This window comes from Somniosus microcephalus, chromosome 11 (assembly GCF_052327205.1).
Source record: "Somniosus microcephalus isolate GS21.2 chromosome 11, FLI_Smic_1.0, whole genome shotgun sequence".
Taxonomy (NCBI): Eukaryota; Metazoa; Chordata; class Chondrichthyes; order Squaliformes; family Somniosidae; genus Somniosus; species Somniosus microcephalus.
Genome location: NC_140997.1, coordinates 2,186,253 through 2,205,814, shown reverse-complemented (window position 1 = coordinate 2,205,814; position 19,562 = coordinate 2,186,253). Strand labels below are relative to the sequence as shown.

The 19,562-nt window shown below is 50.0% G+C and overlaps 1 protein-coding gene across 2 annotated transcripts in view; it reads right to left on the bottom strand.

The window, feature by feature from the left end:
* Window positions 1-19,562, bottom strand: part of unkl (unk like zinc finger) — a 304,546-nt gene that overhangs the window by 18,428 nt on the left and 266,556 nt on the right. For both annotated transcript variants that reach the window (XM_086000032.1, XM_086000033.1), the window contains 2 exons: window positions 13,995-14,087; window positions 4,877-5,095 (listed from right to left, as the gene is read on the bottom strand). In XM_086000032.1, coding sequence (XP_085856158.1) covers window positions 4,877-5,095; window positions 13,995-14,087 — 312 coding nt within the window. The remainder of the gene's footprint in view (window positions 1-4,876; window positions 5,096-13,994; window positions 14,088-19,562) is intronic.

Here is a 19,562-nt window from a genome sequence, read left to right as displayed (position 1 = left end):
ATGTGAACCATGACCTCTGACTGTTTGCCCTCCCCCTTCAGAATGCCCTGCAGCCGTTCAGTGACATCCTTGACCCTGGCACCAGGGAGGCAACATACCATCCTGGAGTCACATCTGTGGCCGCAGAAATGTCTATCTGTTCCCCTTACGATAGAATCCCCTATCACTATTGCTAATAGTTAATAGTCTATTAAGTAAAGCCATGGCAGGGCAGCTCAGTCCTGTGGAATGCACATCCTGTGCCATGTGGGGACTCCGGGACGCTTCCCGTGTCCTGGACAACCACATGTGCAGGAAGTGTCGTCAGCTGGAGGAGCTCGAGCTCCGGGTTTTGGAGCTTGAGCAGCAGCTGGTGTCACTGCGGTGCAACCGTGAGGCTGAGAGCTTCGTGGATAGCACGTTTCAGGAAGTGGTCACCCCACAGATAGAGTGTGTAGGCAGAAAGGAAATGCGTGACCACCAGACAGAAGGGGAGGTCCATGCAGGTAGTGCAGGAGTCACTTGAGTGCATCTCGTTCTTCAACCAGTAATCGGTTCCGAGTACTGCTGAGGGCGATGGTTCCTCTGGGGAGTATCGCCAGAGCCAAGTCTGCAGCACCATGCGTAACTCAGCTGTACGGGGGGGAAGGAAGAAGAGTGGGAGAGCAATAGTGGTAGGGGATTCGATAGTTAGGGGAGCAGACAGGTGTTTCTGCGGCCACAGACGTGATTCCAGGATGGTATGTTGCCTCCCTGGTTGCCAGGGTCAAGGCTGCAGAATATTCAGGGGTGGGAGAGTGAACAGCCAGAGGTCGTTGCCCATATCGTACCAATGACATAGGTAGAAAGAGGGATAGGGTCCTGCAGGCAGATTTCAGGGAGCTAGGAAAGAGATTAAAAAGCAGGACCTCAAAGGTAGTAATCTCCGGATTACTCCCGGTGCCACGCGCTAGTGAGTATTGAAATAGGAGAGGAGCGCAGTTGAATGCGTGGATGGAGAGATGGTGCAGCAGGGAGGGCTTTAGATTCCTGGGGCATTGGGACCGGTTCTGGGGGAGGTGGGACCTGTACAGGCTGGACAGGTTGCACCTCAAATTGGGCCAGAACAAATATCCTTGCGGGGAGGATTGCTAGTGCTGTTGGGGAGGGTTTAAACTAATTTGACAGGGGGATGGCCACCAGGATGTGACATTAGAAAGGGGAAATAAAGTGCTGAAAGGATTGGGAGAGGCAGAGAGCACTGAAGTAAGAAATAGTAAGGTATTAGGTGGGGTCCAACTAAGAGAGAATACAGGATGGTCTAAGATGGGTTTACAGTGTATGTATGTGAATGCACAAAGTGTAGTAAACAAGGTCAGTGAGCTGCAGGCACAAATAGCCACATGGGAATATGATGTTGTGGCAATAACTGAGACCTGGCTCAAAAAAGGGCAGGATTGCGCATTAAATATTCCTGGCTATAAAGTGTTCAGGAAAGATAGGGAAGGAACGATAGGAGGTGGTGTGGCAGTATTGGTCAAGGAGAATGTTACAGTGCCGGATGTCCTGGAGGGGTCAAGGACAGAATCTATATGCCTAGAGTTAAGAAATAAGAGGTACCATTACACTACTGGGTGTATTCTATAGACCACCAAATAGTGGGGAGGATATAGAGGAGCAAATTTGCAGAGAAATGACAGAGAGATGCAAGAACTATAGAGCAGTGATAATGGGGGACTTCAACTGTCCTAATATAGACTGGGGTAGTAATAGTGTAACGGGCAGAGAGGGGGAAGAATTTCTGAAGTGTGTTCAGGAGAACTTTCTTGATCAGTACGTCTCCAGCCCAATGGGCAAGGAGACATTGCTGGATCTGGTTCTGGGGAATGAGGTGGGTCAAGTGGAGCAAGTGTCAGTAGGTGAACATTTAGGGAACAGTGATCATAGGATCATAAGGTTTAGATTAGCTATGGAAAAGGATAGAGAGCAATCTAGAGTAAAAATGTTTAACTGGGGGAAGGCCAATTTCAGTGGGTTGAGAACGGATCTGGCCCGGGTAAACTGGAATCAAAGATTGGCAGGCAAAACTGTAATCGAACAATGGGCTGCCTTTAAAAAGGAAATACTTCAGGTACAGTTGAGGTACATTCCCACTAGGGGGAAAGGCAGGACAACTAAAGTCAGAGCTCCCTGGATGACCAAAGAGATAGAGAATATGAAGAAGCAGAAAAAGAGCACGTATGACAGATGTCAGGTGCAAATACATCTGAGAATCAGGCTAAATATACAAAGGTCAGAGGAGAAGTGAAAAAGAAAATAAGAGGGGAAGAAAGAGGATATGAGAAGAGATTGGCAGCGAACATAAAAGGGAATCCAAAAGTCTTCTGTAGGCATATAAATAATAAAAGGGTAGTAAGAGGAGGGGTGGGGCCGATTAGGGACCAAAAAGGAGACCTACGCATGGAGGCAGAGGGTATGGCTGAGGTACTAAATGAGTACTTTGCATCTGTCTTCACCAAGTAAGAGGATGCTGCCATAGACATAGTAAAGGAGGTAGTGGAGGCACTTGATAGGATAAAAATTGATAAAGGAGGTATTAGAAAGGCTGGCTGTACTTAAAGTAGATAAATCACCAGGAGCGGATGGGATGCATCCGAGGACGCTGAGGGAATTGAGGGAGGAAATCGCGGAGGTACTGGCCACAATATTCCAATCCTCCATAGATACGGGGCTGGTGCCAGGGGACTGAAGAATTGCAAATGTTACAGCCTTGTTCAAAAAAGGGTGTAAAGATAAACCCAGCAACTACAGGCCAGTCAGTTTAACCTCGGTGGTGGGGAAGCTTTTAGAAATGATAATCAGGGACAAAGTTAAGAGTCACTTGGACAAGTGTGGATTAATTAAGGAAAGCCAGCATGGATTTGTTAAAGGCAAATCGTGTTTAACTAACTTGATTGAGTTCTTTGATGAGGTAACAGAGGGTTGATGAGGGTAATGCTGTTGACGTAGTGTACATGGATTTCCAAAAAGCTTTCGACAAAGTGCCACATAATAGGCTTGCCAGCAAAGTTGAAGCCCATGCCCAAGGGACAGTGGCAGCATGGATACGGAATTGGCTAAGTGACAGGAAACAGAGTAGAGGTGAACGGTTGTTTTTCGGACTGGAGGAAGGTATACAGTGGTGTTCCCCAGGGGTCGGTTCTAGGACCACTGCTTTTTTTGATATATATTAATGACTTGGACTTGGGCACAATTTCAAAATTTGCAGATAATACAAAACTTGGAAGGATAGTGAACAGTGAGGAGGAGACGGATAGACTTCAGGAAGACAAACAGACTGGTGAAATGGGTGGACACGTGGCAGATATAATTTAACACAGAAAAGTGTGAAGTGATACATTTTGGTAGAAAGAATGAGGAGAGGACATATAAACTAAAGGGTACAATCCTGAAGGGGGTGCACGAACAGAGACCTGGGGGTATGTGTGCACAAATCATTGGTGGCAGGGCAGGTGGAGAAATCAGTTAAAAAGGCTTAAGGAATCCTGGGCTTCATAAATAGAGGTATAGAGAGTACAGAAGTGTGGAAATGATGATGAACCTGTATAAAACATTGGTTCGGCCCCAACTGGAGTATTGTGTCCAATTCTGGGCACCACACTTCAGTAAGGATGTGAAGGTCTTAGAGAGGGTGCAGAAAAGATTTACAAAAATGATTCCAGGAATGAGAGACTTCAGTTATGTTGATAGACTGGAGAAGCTGAGGTTGTTCTCCTTGGAGCAGAGAAGATTGAGGAGATTTGATAGAGGTGTTCAACATCATGAGGGGTCTGGACAGAGTAGATAGAGAGAAACTGTTCCCATTGGCGGAAGGGTCGAGAACCAGAGGACACAGATTTAAGGTGATTGGCAAAAGAACCAAAGGAGACGCAAGAAAAAACTTTTTTACGCAGCGAGTGGCTAAGATCTGGAAGGCACTGCCTGAAAGGGTGATGGAGACAGATTCAATCTTACCTTTCAAAAGGGAATTGGATAAGTATATGAAGGAAAGAAATTTGCAGAGACACGGGGAAAGGGCAGGGGAGTGGCACTGGCTGGGGTGCTCTTACGGAGAGCTGGCGCAGGCTCGACGGGCCAAATGGCCGCCTTCTGTGCTGTAACCATTCTATGATTCACTTATATTCACACGTACTTTGTCAACAAAGGGGGAAAACGGCTGAGTGAGCAAGGTTATCCAGGGACAGGAACAGTCCTCAGTGACGGAGCAGACAATCTCAGCACGCTGACGGTGAACCGAACTTGCACAAATCACAGCAAAGACAAACCAAAGAACAAATATAATGAAGGACAAAGTGGAAACATTTCATGTATTCAACACAATACAGAAACACTAAATCAAACTTGAGCCAACAAACCTCTTGAACGATCCTCTGGAAAATTCATCACCTCAAGCTGCTCCTGCACGACCATCAGCAGACAACACCACCGTCCCCACTGTCATCTCCGCTCCCTCGCCAAGCCCCCACCCCACTCCCTCTCCCACCATCGTGTGGCTCCAGCCGCCCTTTCCAGACACAAGCCCAGTTTGAAAGGACAATGGGAATTTTTTGCCAGTATAACTGAGATTTGACAGACCTGCTATGATGACACTGAAGTGGTGACACTATGAATACCCAAGACCTAAATGCATGCTGATTTATGCTGAAGTTCCCACGCTTTCCTCATTACAAACTGTTGTGTGTGTTACATAAGACAGCACTGTTTAATAGCCCTCAAAAGACTGAATAAAATTACAGAACTATTACTACAAAATGCAAGGTCTGTCCTCAATTCAGTTGCAGACTTTATAAAAATTAAATTTAAAACTACTCAAGTCAAAATGTGTAACACAAATCTGGGAAAGGCTCCGGTGACTTACCCAAGGAACTGTGAGAGGATGCTGAAGTGCCCAGGAGAGCATGCTCAGACTTTGATGGTTGCTGAGACTGTTGTTGTGGAGCCATGCTGGATGAAAGGAAAGACTGGGAAAGGGAACCGAGTGGAGAGGCGGATAAGGAGGAAGAAGAATGCAAGGATGAAGATCGAGCAAGTGATCCTGGAATATTTACAGGAGCCGAACTGCCCAATAACCGCTGACCTGTGAAAATAAAATAAATGACTATTGAAAAAGACACTAGTACGATCGTAAAATACTGCAGATGCTGGAAATCCAAAATAACAACAGAAAATGCTGGAAAACCTCAGCAGGACAGGCAACATCCGTGGAGAGAGAAATAGAGTCAACGTTTCAGGTCGAAACCCTTTGTCAGGAAACGTTAACTCTGTTTCTCTCCACGGATGTTGCCTGGCCTGCTGAGTTTTTCCAGCATTTTCTGCTGTTATTATTGGAAAAGACCCCTCTGCCCTGCAGGGAGGTATAATGCATCACAGGTTTACGCTTCGAATGGGCAATTTTATTTCATGCTGGGGCTCAAGCAGCTCAGTGTTCAGTTGAAGACCTGAAACCTGTGAACATAACTGTCCCCTTCTTCATTCTATACTGGTCTCAATCCAATCCGTTAGCGCACCAACAGGCCAGGGTTTCCTGCAGGAGAGAAATCTGTGGCCGAGATTTACTGGAAGAAGAACATAAACCAGTGGAAGACCACAGAAAAGAAAAGGCTGCTGAAAATACACACAAGGTGAATCGAATAAAAAAAATTATGTGACATTATAACTTGCCGAAAGACTGTGGGTTCGAGCCCCACTCCAGAGACTTGAGGATACAATCCAGGCTGACAGTGCACTGCACTGTCGGAGGGGCAGGACTGAGGGAGCGCTGCACTGTCGGAGGGGCAGGACTGAGGGAGTGCCGCACTGTCGGAGGGGCAGTACTGAGGGAGTGCTGCACTGTCGGAGGGGCAGTACTGAGGGAGTGCTGCACTGTCGGAGGGGCAGGACTGAGGGAGCGTTGCACTGTCGGAGGGGCAGGACTGAGGGAGTGCCGCACTGTCGGAGGGGCAGTACTGAGGGAGCGCTGCACTGTCGGAGGGGCAGGACTGAGGGAGCGCTGCACTGTCGGAGGGGCAGTACTGAGGGAGTGCCGCACTGTCGGAGGGGCAGGACTGAGGGAGCGCTGCACTGTCGGAGGGGCAGTACTGAGGGAGCGCTGCACTGTCGGAGGGGGCAGTACTGAGGGAGCGCTGCACTGTCGGAGGGGCAGTACTGAGGGAGCGCTGCACTGTCGGAGGGGCAGTACTGAGGGAGCACTGCACTGTCGGAGGGGCAGGACTGAGGGAGCGCTGCACTGTCGGAGGGGCAGTACTGAGGGAGCGCTGCACTGTCGGAGGGGCAGGACTGAGGGAGCGCTGCACTGTCGGAGGGGCAGGACTGAGGGAGCGCTGCACTGTCAGAGGGGCAGTACTGAGGGAGTGCCGCACTGTCGGAGGGGCAGTACTGAGGGAGTGCCGCACTGTCGGAGGGGCAGGACTGAGGGAGCGCTGCACTGTCGGAGGGGCAGTACTGAGGGAGTGCCGCACTGTCGGAGGGGCAGTACTGAGGGAGCACTGCACTGTCGGAGGGGCAGGACTGAGGGAGCGCTGCACTGTCGGAGGGGCAGTACTGAGGGAGTGCTGCACTGTCGGAGGAACAGTACTGAGGGAGCGCCGCACTGTCGGAGGGGCAGTACTGAGGGAGGGCAGCACTGTCGGAGGGGCAGTACTGAGGGAGCGCTGCACTGTCGGAGGGGGCAGTACTGAGGGAGCGCTGCACTGTCGGAGGGGCAGTACTGAGGAAGTGTAGCGCACTGTCAGAGGGGCAGTACTGAGGGACGCATTATTGCTGTTTGTGGGATCTTGTTCACAGATTTCCTTCTGCATTTCCCTACAAAACAACAGTGATTACACTTCAAAAGTATTTCATTGCTGTGAAGTACTTTGGGATGTCCTGAATACATGAAAGGTACTATATAAATGAAAGTACTTTTTTTACAAGCTCGTTGTTTAGGGATTTAAATTTTAGTTACAATCTGTCATGTTAAGTCTCCCTGAACTTATCAAACAGCTGGAAGTGTGGGGGCCACAATTACTCTCTGCATCACTGGGGAAAGGCTGAGGAAAATCAGCCAGGGTCCCTGCTGCTTATTATTAGGCCGTGAGCACTGCTGCAACAGCTGGATATGTTCATAGAATGGTTACAGCACGGGAGGAGGCCATTTGGCCCATCGAGCCCGTGCCGGCTCTCTGCAAGAGCATTTCAGCTAGTCCCACTACCCCGCCCTTTCCCCGGAGCCCCGCAAATTTCTTTCCTTCAGATACTTATCCAATTCCCTTTTGAAAGCCGTGATTGAGTCTGCCTCCACCACCCTCTCAGGCAGTGCATTCCAGATCCTAACCACTCGCTGAGTAAAAGGTTTTTCCTCATGTCGTCTTTGGCTCTTTTGCCAATCACCTTAAATCTGTGTCCTCTGGTTCTCAACCCTTCTGCAAATGGCACCCCCTTCAGGATTGTACCCTTTAGTTTATATTGCCGCTCCTCATTCTTCCTACCAAAATGTATCACTTCACACCTTTCTGCGTTAAATTTAATCTGCCACATGTCCGCCCATTCCACCAGCCTGTCTATGTCTTCCTGAAGTCTATCACTCTCCTCCTCACTGTTCACTATACTTCCAAGTTTTGTGTCATCTGCAAATTTTGAAATTGTGCTCTGTACACCCACGTCCAAGTCATTAATATATATCAAGTAAAGCAGTGGTCCTAGAACCGACCCCTGGGGAACACCACTGTATACATTCCTCCAGTCCGAAAAACAGCCGTTCACCACCACTCTCTGCTTCCTGTCACTTAGCCAATTCCGTATCCATGCTGCCACTGTCCCTTTTATTCCATGGGCTTCAACTTTGCTGCCAAGCCTATTATGTGGCTGATGCGCTATCAATTACTCATAAAAGACTGAGAGTTAGAAGAGTAACTAAAGGCTTTTATTAACAACAGAATGGAGGTCTGCCTCGAGTGGTCGACCGGTCCAGGATACCAAGGGCTGGGGAGCAGTCACCTTTATACTAGGACCTGTGGGAGGAGTCAGCCGAGGCATGTACACAGTGGAATACAAACAGGACAAACAGGAATACAAACAGTGGTTTACCACATTCACCCCTTGTTTAAAATTGAGTCCGGCGGGGTGAAGTGTATTAAAAGTTAGTGTATTGGAGTCTCTCCGGAGGTCTTGTCTGCCGCTGTGATCGGCGTGGCGACGGCAGGGGTAGTGAAGCTTCCGGCGTCGAGTCCAGCGTAGGCTGTGGCACAGGCGTGTCGTCCTCGTAGATGTCGAGCGGGTCGCGGGGCCCAGGCCTGCCGTCTGCTGGGGCTGGATATCGGATCGTGGGGGGGGGGGTGGTAGTGGGTAGTGGGTTACTGTGGTCCCCGAGGGTGCAAGGTCTCTTATGGAGACTGTGTCCTCCCGCCCGTCCGGGTATGCGATGTAAGCATACTGGGGGTTGGCGTGGAGGAGGTCGACCCTCTCGACCAGGGGGTCCGTTTTATGGGTCCTCACGTGTCTTCTCAGTAGGACCGGCCCTGGGGACGTCAGCTATGGCGGTAGCGATGTCCCTGATGTGGACTTCCTTGGGAAGACAAACATTTTCTCATAAGGGGTGGCGTTAGTGGCAGTGCAGAGCAGTGACCGAATAGAGTGGAGCGCATCGGGGAGCACATCCTGCCAGCGGGAGGTTGGAAGGCCCCTAGACTTTAAGGCTAGCAGGACGGCCTTCCAAACTGTCGCATTTTCTCTTTCCACCTGTCCGTTCCCCCGGGGGTTGTAACTGGTGGTCCTGCTTGTGGCAATACCCCTAGTTAGCAGGTACTGACGGAGTTCGTCGCTCATAAACGATGAGCCCCGGTCGCTATGGATATAGCTGGGGAAGCCGAACAGGGTGAAGAGGTTGTTCAGACATTTAATGACCGTGGCACTGGTCATGTCCGGGCAGGGGAAGGCGAACGGGAAACGGGAGTACTCATCAATAATATTGAGGAAGTACACATTGCGGTCGGAGGAGGGGAGAGGCCCTTTAAAATCAACGCTCAGGCGCTCGAAGGGGCGAGTGGCTTTTATCAGGTGGGCCCTGTCTGGTCTATAAAAGTGTGGTTTGCACTCAGCGCAGACTTGGCAGTTCCTGGTCATGGTCCTGACCTCCTCAATAGAGTAAGGCAGGTTGCGGGCCTTGATGAAGTGGAAGAACCTGGTGACCCCCGGGTGGCAGAGGTCATTGTGGAGGGCCCGCAGTCTATCGATCTGCGCGCTGGCGCAGGTGCCACGCGATAGCGCATCCGGGGGTTCATTTAGCTTCCCGGGCCGGTACAAGATCTCGTAGTTGTAGGTGGAAAGTTCGATTCTCCACCTCAAGATCTTGTCATTTTTGATTTTGCCCCTCTGCTTGTTGTTAAACATAAAAGCAACTGAACGCTGGTCAGTGAGCAGGGTAAATCGTTTTCCGGCCAGGTAGTGCCTCCAATGACGCACAGCCTCCACAATCGCCTGGGCCTCCTTCTCAACAGCGGAGTGTCTGGTCTCCGGGCCTTGGAGGGTTCGTGAAAAGAAGGCCACGGGTCTCCCCGCCTGATTGAGGGTAGCGGCCAGGGCAAAGTCGGACGCGTCGCTTTCCACCTGGAAGGGGATGGATTCGTCCACTGCGTGCATGGTGGCTTTGGCAATGTCCTCCTTGATACGGTGGAAGGCTAAGCGGGCCTCTGCCGTCAAGGGAAAAGAGGTGGACTTGATCAGCGGACGGGCCTTGTCCGCATAGTAGGGGACCCACTGGGCGTAATAGGAGAAAAACCCTAGGCACCTCTTCAGGGCCTTGAGGCAGTGGGGCAGTGGAAGTTCCATAAGGGGGCGCATCCGGTCGGGGTCGGGGCCGATGACTCCGTGTTCCACAACACAGCCAAGGATGGCGAGGCGGTTTGTGCGGAATATGCACTTCTCCTTGTTATATGTCAGGTTTAGGAGTTGGGCGGTGCGGAGGAATTTTTCGAGGTTTGCGTCATGGTCCTGCAAGTCACGGCCGCAGATGGTCACATTGTCCAGATATGGGAAAGTGGCCTGCAACGCATTTTGATCTACCATCCGGTCCATCTCCCTTTGGAAGATGGAGACCCCGTTGGTGACGCCAAAGGGAACCCTAAGGAAGTGGTAGAGGCGGCCGTTTGCCTCAAAGGCAGTGTACTGGCGGTCCTCAGGGCGGATGGGGAGCTGGTGGTACGCTGATTTCAGGTCAATGGTCGAGAAGACGCGGTACTGCGCGATCTGGTTGACCATATCAGCTATACGGGGGAGTGGGTAGGCGTCCAGCAGGGTGTAGCGATTTATTGTCTGGCTGTAGTCGATGACCAGGCGCTGCTTCTCGCTGGTCTTAACGACCACAACCTGGGCTCGCCAGGGGCTGGTGCTGCCCTCAATAATCCCTTCTTTCAGGAGCCGCTCCACTTCGGTTTTAATGAAAACCCTGTCCCCGGCACTGTATCGCCTGCTCTTTGTGGCGATGGGCTTACAGTCGGGGGTGAGGTTAGCAAACAGTGGTGGGGGGGTGACTCTGAGTGTGGAGAGGTTGCACCTGGTGCGCGGCGGGCAATTTGGAAGCTGCTGGCTGCGAACTGTGAGTGGGGGTAGGGGTCCACCGTACGCCATCGTAACACTTTTAAGGTGGCACTGAAAATCTAACCCCAGCAGGACGGCAGCGCAGAGGTCAGGCAGGACCAGAAGTTTAAAATGATCGTACACGGTCCCGTCTACTACGAGTGTCACCACGCAGTAGCCGCCGATGTCCGCCGACTGGGACTCGGAGGCCATAGAAATCCGCTGTTGCGCAGGCAGGACTGGGAGAGAGCAACGCCGCACCGTGTCGGGGTGGATGAAGCTCTCCGTGCTCCCAGAGTCAAAAAGGCAGATTGTATCGTGACCATTTACCTTAATGTCCATTGTGGAACTGGCCAGTTGGTGCGGTCTCGCTTGGTCCAGTGTAATGGATGCCAGCGTAGGGGTCGGTGTGTCGCTGCGGGTATCAGATGAGGCGGTGTCGGGGGCCTGCTGCGTCCCGGCTGTCGTCCAAGATGGCGGCGTCCATGATCCCCATGTGGCTGGAGGCGTCCAAAATGGCTGCTGTACCGGTGATTCGCACACGGCCGGGGAGGTCCAAAATGGCGGCCCGCATGGCCCCCACGCGGCGCTGCTGGGGTTCGGGGTGGCTTTGGCCCTGCAGACGCTAGCGTAGTGTCCCTTCTTCCCGCAGCCCGAGCAGATCGCGTTTTTCGCCGAGCAGCGCGCTCTGGGGTGTTTTGCCTGGCCACAGAAGTAGCATTTCTGGCCTTGGGGCACTGCTGTCTGGCCTTGGGACACTGCTGCGGTAGTTGGGCCGTTGTTGGGGTGTGGCTGGGGTGGCACGGCGCTATGAGGCGGTCCTACCGTGTCCCAGGCTGTCATTCCCCGCGGCGTCCACGGTGCAGAGGAGTAGGCATCCATGCCCTGGTAGGCTGCATCCAACGATAGTGCGAGTTCAGAGGCCTTGTTGAGGTCGAGGTTACTCTGCTCCAACAGTCGCTGTCGTGTGTAATTGGATCTGTGGCCCGCTACAAAAGCGTCCCGGATAAGTTCCTCTGTGTACACGGCGGCCTTTACATCCTTACAACCACAGGCCCGGCCAAGCACAGACAGTGCCTGAAGGTATTCCACGGTCGATTCCCCAGGTTGTTGTTTACGACTCCCCAGGAGGTGCCTGGCGTACACTTCGTTCACTGGGCGCGTGTACTGGTCCTTGAGGAGCTTGATAGCATCCGCGTACGAGGTCGCGTCTTGGATGACCGAGTACACTCGGTGGTTCACTTTGGAGGTCAGGACATCCAGTTTGTCCTCGTCCGATTTGATTGCTTCGGAGGCGGTCAGGAATTTTTCGAAACACTTAAGCCAGTGAGTAAACTTGGTGGATGAGTCCGCCTCCCGATGATCTAAGTCCAGGCATGCTGGTGTGAGGATCTTCTCCATTATAAAAATGTTGTTAATAAAATTGATGCGCTATCAATTACTCATAAAAGACTGAGAGTTAGAAGAGTAACTAAAGGCTTTTATTAACAACAGAATGGAGGTCTGCCTCGAGTGGTCGACCGGTCCAGGATACAAGGGCTGGGGAGCAGTCACCTTTATACTAGGACCTGTGGGAGGAGTCAGCCGAGGCATGTCCAGGCATGTACACAGTGGAATACAAACAGGACAAACAGGAATACAAACAGTGGTTTACCACAGTGGCACTTTGTCGAACGCCTTTTGGAAATCCATGTACACCACGTCAACCACATTACCCTCATCAACCCTCTGTTACCTCATCAAAAAACTCGATCAAGTTGGTTAAACGCAATTTTCCTTTAACAAATCCGTGCTGGCCTTCCTTAATTAATCCACACTTGTCCAAATGACTGTTAATTTTGTCCCTGATCATTGTTTCTAAAAGCTTCCCCACTACCGAGGTCAAACTGACTGGCCTGTAGTTGCAGGGTTTATCTTTACACCCTTTTTTGAACAAGGATGTAACATTTGCAATTCTCCAGTCCTCTGGCACCACCCACGTATCTAAGGAGGATTGGAAGATTATGGCCAGAACCTCCGCGATTTCTTCCTTCACTTCCCTCAGCATCCTAGGATGTATCTCATCCGGTCCTGGTGACTTACCTACTGTAAGTACAGCCAGCCTTTCTAGTGCTTCTCCTTTATCAATTTTTATCCCATCCACTATCTCCTCTACCTCATCCTTCACTATGTCTATGGCAGCATCTTCTTCCTTGGTGAAAACAGATGCAAAGTACTCGTTTAGCACCTCAACCATACCCATGAGATATGAGGAGGTCAAGCTATCAACTCCCCTACAGCCAGTCAAATAACTTGCCAAATGACACTGTCTGGGCGCACAGGTGAATTTAGGCAAAGAGCCCAGCTGCACCTCTGAAACCCAAGCTCAATACTGGAGGGGGGCAGTCAGCTTCAGTTCTGCAATGGCGTTACATTCTACGGATTTGCTGAATGCAGCCATAGAGTCGTAACGGCACAGGAGGCCATTCGGCCCATCGAGTCCATGCCGGCTCTCTGTAGAGCGATCCAGTCAGTCCCATTCCCCCGCTCTGTCCCCGTAGCCCTGCAAGTTTATTTCCCTCAAGTGCCTATCCAGTCTCCCCTTGAAAACATTGAGTGTCTCCGCTTCCACCACTTCCGTCAGCAGCGAGTTCCAGGTCTTCACCACTCGCTGCGTAAAACAGTTTTTCCTCACATTCCACCTGTATCTCTTGCCCAAAACCTTAAATCTGTGTCCCCTAGTCTTTGTACCATCAACTAGTGGGAACAGCCTTTCCCCGTCTAGCCTATCCAAACCCGTCATAATCTTGTACACCTCGATCAAATCACCCCTCAACCTCCTTTGCTCTAATGAAAACAAATCCAGCTTCTCCAACCTGTCCTTGTAGCTAAAATCCCCCATCCCTGGAACCATTCTGGTAAATCCCCTCTGCACCCTCTCCAGGGCCTTCACATCCTTCCTAAAGTGTGGTGACCAGAACTGGATGCAATACTCCAGTTGTGGCCTAACCAGCGCTTTATAAAGGTTCAGCATAACTTCTCTACTTTTGTACTCAATACCTCTATTTATGAAGCCCAAGATCCCATATGCTTTGCTAACCACTCTCTCAATGTGTCCTGCCACCTTCAGAGACCTATGCACATTAACTCCCAGGTCCCTCTGTCCCTGCACACTCTTTAAAACTGTGCCATTAAGTGTATATTGCCGCTCCCTGTTCCTTCTGCCAAAATGCATCACCTCACACTTCTCTGTATTAAATTCCATCTGCCACTTGTCTGCCCATTCTGCTAGCCTTTCCATGTCCTGTTGCAGTCGATTGGTATCATCCTCACTGTTTGCCACACCCCCAGGTTTGGTGTCATCGGCAAATTTAGAAATTCTACTCTGTATTCCAATATCCAGGTCATTTATATATAGATATCAAAAAAAGCATGTTGCTGATTACCTTTTAATCCTATGTCACCAGTATCTTGATCTTCTAATTCTTTATCAAGAGATGCAACATTTACATCACTAAAATGAAGATCTAAAGCAGAACCTAGGGTGGGAAAAGATACTTCATTATTCAGGCAAAGCAATGTCATGTGAACAGTTTGAACGGATGTGGGAGTGTTGGGGCCCCGTGTTCTGTGTTCCTTCCATTGACCCTCCACGTGATGAGTTACCAATCTCAGCCATGCCACTGTGGGGAGACACCAAGTGAAAGGCAAGTCATTGTTGAGATGAATGGGAGTGATGTGCACCTCCCAGTGCCTGGTTTTAGAGGGCATTACTGACACTACGCTGGGAGTTTGCTGCTCACACAGCTCCACTGCCAGGACAATGTGCGACACAGCAAGATCGGGAAATGTAGAATGTCAAGCACGAGGCGTAACCTTAGAAAAAGCCGTTCACCTCTTTTACCGTAAACACAGCTAAGAGCCACAGAAAAGGGGTCAGGTCAACAACATTTTAGTAGCACATCAGTCACCAATGTGTTTTGCAACAGACGGCAGGAATTCCAGTTCACATGCGAGCTGTAACTGGAAAACCTGCCACTCCGTATGATGCCACCTTGTACTGTTGACGCTAAGAAAGTAATTTTACAGATCACTCACGGTCATTCAATGTAAACACCATTGCTTTCATTTAGGAGCCGCTTGTGCTGCAGTTGATGGTTTCCGTGTATACTGTAAATGGATGTTCGGGGGACTGACAGTGCATTTCCTGAGGGCTGAGAAGGGGAGACACCAACCAATAAAACCGGACTATAGGAGGCTCCCCATATGCTCTGAATCAGGTATATGGAGCCATACCGACCAGAAGATCCCATTCATGGTCTGTGCTGACCTATCTGACCGGAGGGGCTGCTACAATTGGCCTCCGCTCTCAGGAGGAAAGAGAATCCGGTCCTGATCACGAGCCAGTCACCCTGTCTGCACAAATGGATGCTGGGAGAAGATAGGACTGAGCTCACTATGATGACCTCCCTGGTCAAATAGTCTAGTGACATGCACCAATTGGTCAGAGGTCTGAAGAATGATGACTTCAGCAAGACACTGGAACCACAGCCCAGAAACAGTAAATGCCTTCAGAGGGAGGGGGTCACACATAACATAGCAGTCAGTATATAGAATACAACTCTTCAGCCACACCAACCTTCACAAACCTCTGTCTCTTATTGTCACGTTGTCCATTCTGCCCCTCTTATGATTACTGGGGTACAATTCCACAATCCTGTTAACGACCCAGCATTTTGCTTTATTCATGTGTGAGCCTCGACAATGATTCCCATCTTCATCCGGCACCCACCTGCGTGCATTTCCAGTGGGGTCACTGTACAGCGAATCAGGAGCCAGAAACCCAGCTGCTTACCCCTCCCTATCCCAGAGGTGCTGAGGACCACTGCATGAACCTCCCACCTTCCTGGCTGATCACTGAACTCAGCATAGGACGAGGAACATAACCAGCACCTTCATACTTTAAAAAACACTATTCCTGATTTAATCAGCTCGGGAAACATTAACTGTCCCAATAGAAATCAAACATTAACTGTCCTAATAGAAATCAAACATAAACTTTTTATGTTGAACATTCTTAAACCGGTTGAGAGGAATCCTTAATTGCAGAAATGAGGTGTTTTCACTGCCACCAACATAAAACAAGTTAGGCTACAACTACCAACAGCATCACATTACGGTTTATTAGTCTATACTCCGCACTGACGCTGTAGGTTAAAGTGCGTTGCTATAGCAACCATTATCAAAGGACACAGCTGGTAGTCAGCAAGCTCCCTTACCAGGTGCTTTCTAAACAGGGAATACACCCAGCCAATTAATGCAAGTACGTGAGCAGAGGTACAACTAAGGATCCAGTTATTTTTATATGTTCCAATTATAACCAAAAAGCACAGGATGAAGAATACAATGCTGAGTGTTCCACACAGGATTGAGTGAGCCGGGTTCCACTGCAGCACGATATCCAGTACAATAATAAACTGCCTTCGCTAAGTACTTATGAGCAAGCTGGGGGGCTGTTGAAAGTCAAATGTCATTAATATTGTTGACTATTTCCACCCATCTCCTGAAGGCTCCACGGGGGTACAGGGGCAAGGGCGCTGCCTCCCTCCAGTACCTTGCCCATGTGGCCATTATTTCAGCGCGAGTGTCGCAAGCCAACAAACTGAGAATATCGCTCGTCACTCTCACATACACTTCCAGCACAGGCTGTTGTACAGTGACCGAGACTGGACCTTTCCCATCCCCCGAGCTAGGCCCATTGTAGCAGCCCAGCTGGCACCGAGATTAGCTGACTCAACACAGACAGGGACATCAGTCCCAAACCATTGGGGAGCTGGAGGCTCAACAGTTAAACATATCTTTAGGCTTTAATGTGAAACTTTATACATTCCAACCCCTTTAGAACATACTTTTATGTTTTAGTCAGCACTACTACAGGTCTGTGTGACAAACTGAGCTAATCCCTCTCTATATTTAAAGGCTACACTGAACACAAGTGGGCTTGTATCACACCGCTCTAAATATAAACCGCATATATTACAGAACTACTTACATTCCTTCTCCAATCAAACACCGGCACTCTGATCTGATCAAACTCAGATACCGTCACTTGCTAACAAACCAAGAAATTCAGACCAACTTGTAGTTATTTTCCTTTGTGAGTATTCCTTCAATTACCTGGACAGATCAGCAGAAAATCATGCACAGCAACACTGTGGTTATCTGGAACGTTACTGCTACAGAGAGCTTCACACAAACAGGCCACAGCAGGAAGTTGTGAATTCTCTCAGTACATGTGTCCTCACCTTGGTGGGCAGAGTGAGCTGTGTCGTTCAGGACTCGTGCTGGCGTTCTGACTGCTGAGTCACTGCACCAGCCTCAGCTCCACACCCATTTCCAGTCAGACACCCCCTCCCTCGTCACAAGCTGACTAATCACAGCAATTTGCATCACGTGTTCTCAGCAGCCAGGACAATCAGACACCTCACATAGGAAGCTGGCTGGGGGAGGCACCCAACTTCATTTAACACTCGAACCACCGAGCCTGCCCAATACTGCACCCCACACAGACCCCGACACTATAATCACCGAGCCTGCCCAATACTGCACCCCACACAGTCCCCGACACGATAATCACCGAGCCTGCCCAATACTGCACCCCACACAGACCCCGACACTATAATCACCGAGCCTGCCCAATACTGCACCCCACACAGACCCCGACACTATAATCACCGAGCCTGCCCAATACTGCACCCCACACAGACCCCGACACTACAATCACCGAGCCTGCCCAATACTGCACCCCACACAGACCCCGACACTACAATCACCGAGCCTGCCCAATCCTGCACCCCACACAGTCCCCGACACTACAATCACCGAGCCTGCCCAATCCTGCTCCCCACACAGTCCCCGACACGATAATCACCGAGCCTGCCCAATACTGCACCCCACACAGACTCCGACACTACAATCACCGAGCCTGCCCAATACTGCACCCCACACAGACCCCGACACTACAATCACCGAGCCTGCCCAATACTGCACCCCACACAGACCCCGACACTATAATCACCGAGCCTGCCCAATACTGCACCCCACACAGACCCCGACACGATAATCACCGAGCCTGCCCAAAACTGCACCCCACACAGACCCCGACACGATAATCACCGAGCCTGCCACCAGACCGGAAGATTGGGGGCAGTACAGGATACAGCAAAAGAGGACAAAGGGATTAATCAGGAAGGGGAAAATAGAATACGAAAGTAAACTTGCAGCAAACATAAAGACAGACTGCAAAAGCTTTTATCGGTATATCAGGAGGAAAAGACTGGTAAAATCCCAAGTCGGTCCCTTGCAGTCCGATTCGGGAGAATATATAATGGAGAATAAGGAAATGGCAGACCAATTAAACTCATACTTTGGTTCTGTATTCACAAAGGAGGACACAAATAACCTCCCAGGAATATCGGCAAACATAGGGACTAATGAGAGGGAGGAGCTGACAGAAATTAGTATCTCTAGGGATATGGTGTTGGGTAAGTTGAGGGGACTGAAGGCCGACAAATCCCCGGGGCCTGATAAACTACATCCTAGGGTACTTAAGGAGGTGGCCCTGGAGATAGCAGATGCTCTAAGGATCATCTTCCGGAACTCCATTGACTCGGGAACAGTACCCGTGGATTGGAGGGTAGCTAATGTTACCCCAATATTTAAAAAGGGGGGTAGAGAGAAAGCAGGGAATTATAGACCAGTAAGCCTTACATCGGTTGTGGGCAAAATGCTAGAGTCCATTATTAAGGATAAAATAGCGGAGCACTTGACAAATGGGGAAAGGATCGGACAGAGTCAACATGGATTTACAAAGGGTAAATCGTGTTTGACTAATCTGCTGGAATTTTTTGAGGAGGTAACTGGTAGAATAGATGGGGGAGAGCCAGTGGATGTGGTGTACCTTGACTTCCAGAAAGCCTTCGATAAGGTTCCACACAAAAGATTATCATGCAAAATTAAGGCTCATGGGATTGGGGGCAAAGTATTAACGTGGATAGAGAACTGGCTGGCGGATAGAAAACAGAGAGTTGGAATAAACGGCTCGTTTTCGGAGTGGCAGGCAGTGACCAGCGGGGTGCCGCAAGGATCTGTCCTGGGACCCCAGCTGTTCACAATATATATAAATGATCTGGATCAGGGAATTGGATGCAATATTTCCAAATTCGCTGACGACACTAAACTAGGAGGAGGGGTGGGCTCTGATGAGGATGTCAGGAGGCTACAGTGTGATTTGGACAGGTTGGGGGAATGGGCGGATACGTGGCAGATGCACTATAATGTGGATAAATGCGAGGTTATCCACTTTGGGGGTAAAAACAGGAGGGTAGATTATTATCTAAATGGCAATAGATTGGGAGATGGGGAAGTGCAGAGGGACCTGGGTGTTCTTGTGCACCAGTCACTGAAGGAGAGCATGCAGGTGCAACAGGCGATTAAGAAGGCAAATGGTATGTTGGCCTTCATATCAAGGGGGTTCGAGTATAGGAATAGGGATACCTTACTACAGCTGTACAAGGTGCTGGTGAGACCGCATCTGGAGTATTGTGTACAGTTTTGGTCGCCCCATCTGCGGAAGGATGTTCTTGCCATGGAAAGAGTGCAACGGCGATTCACCAGGCTGATACCTGGAATGGCGGGAATGACCTACGAAGGGAGATTAAATAGTTTGGGCTTGTACTCACTGGAGTTTAGAAGATTGAGAGGGGATCTCATCGAAACATATAAAATTATGGCAGGCCTGGACAGGCTGAATTCAGAGAGAATGTTTCCAATGGCCGGGGAGCACAGAACCAGGGGCCACAGTCTAAAAATAGCGGGCAAATCATTTAAAACAGAGATGAGGAAGAATTTCTTCACTCAAAGAGTGGTGAGCCTGTGGAATTCCCTGCCACAGAGGGCTGTGAAGGCTAATTCAATAAATATTTTCAAGAGAGAATTGGATATATTTCTGAAGG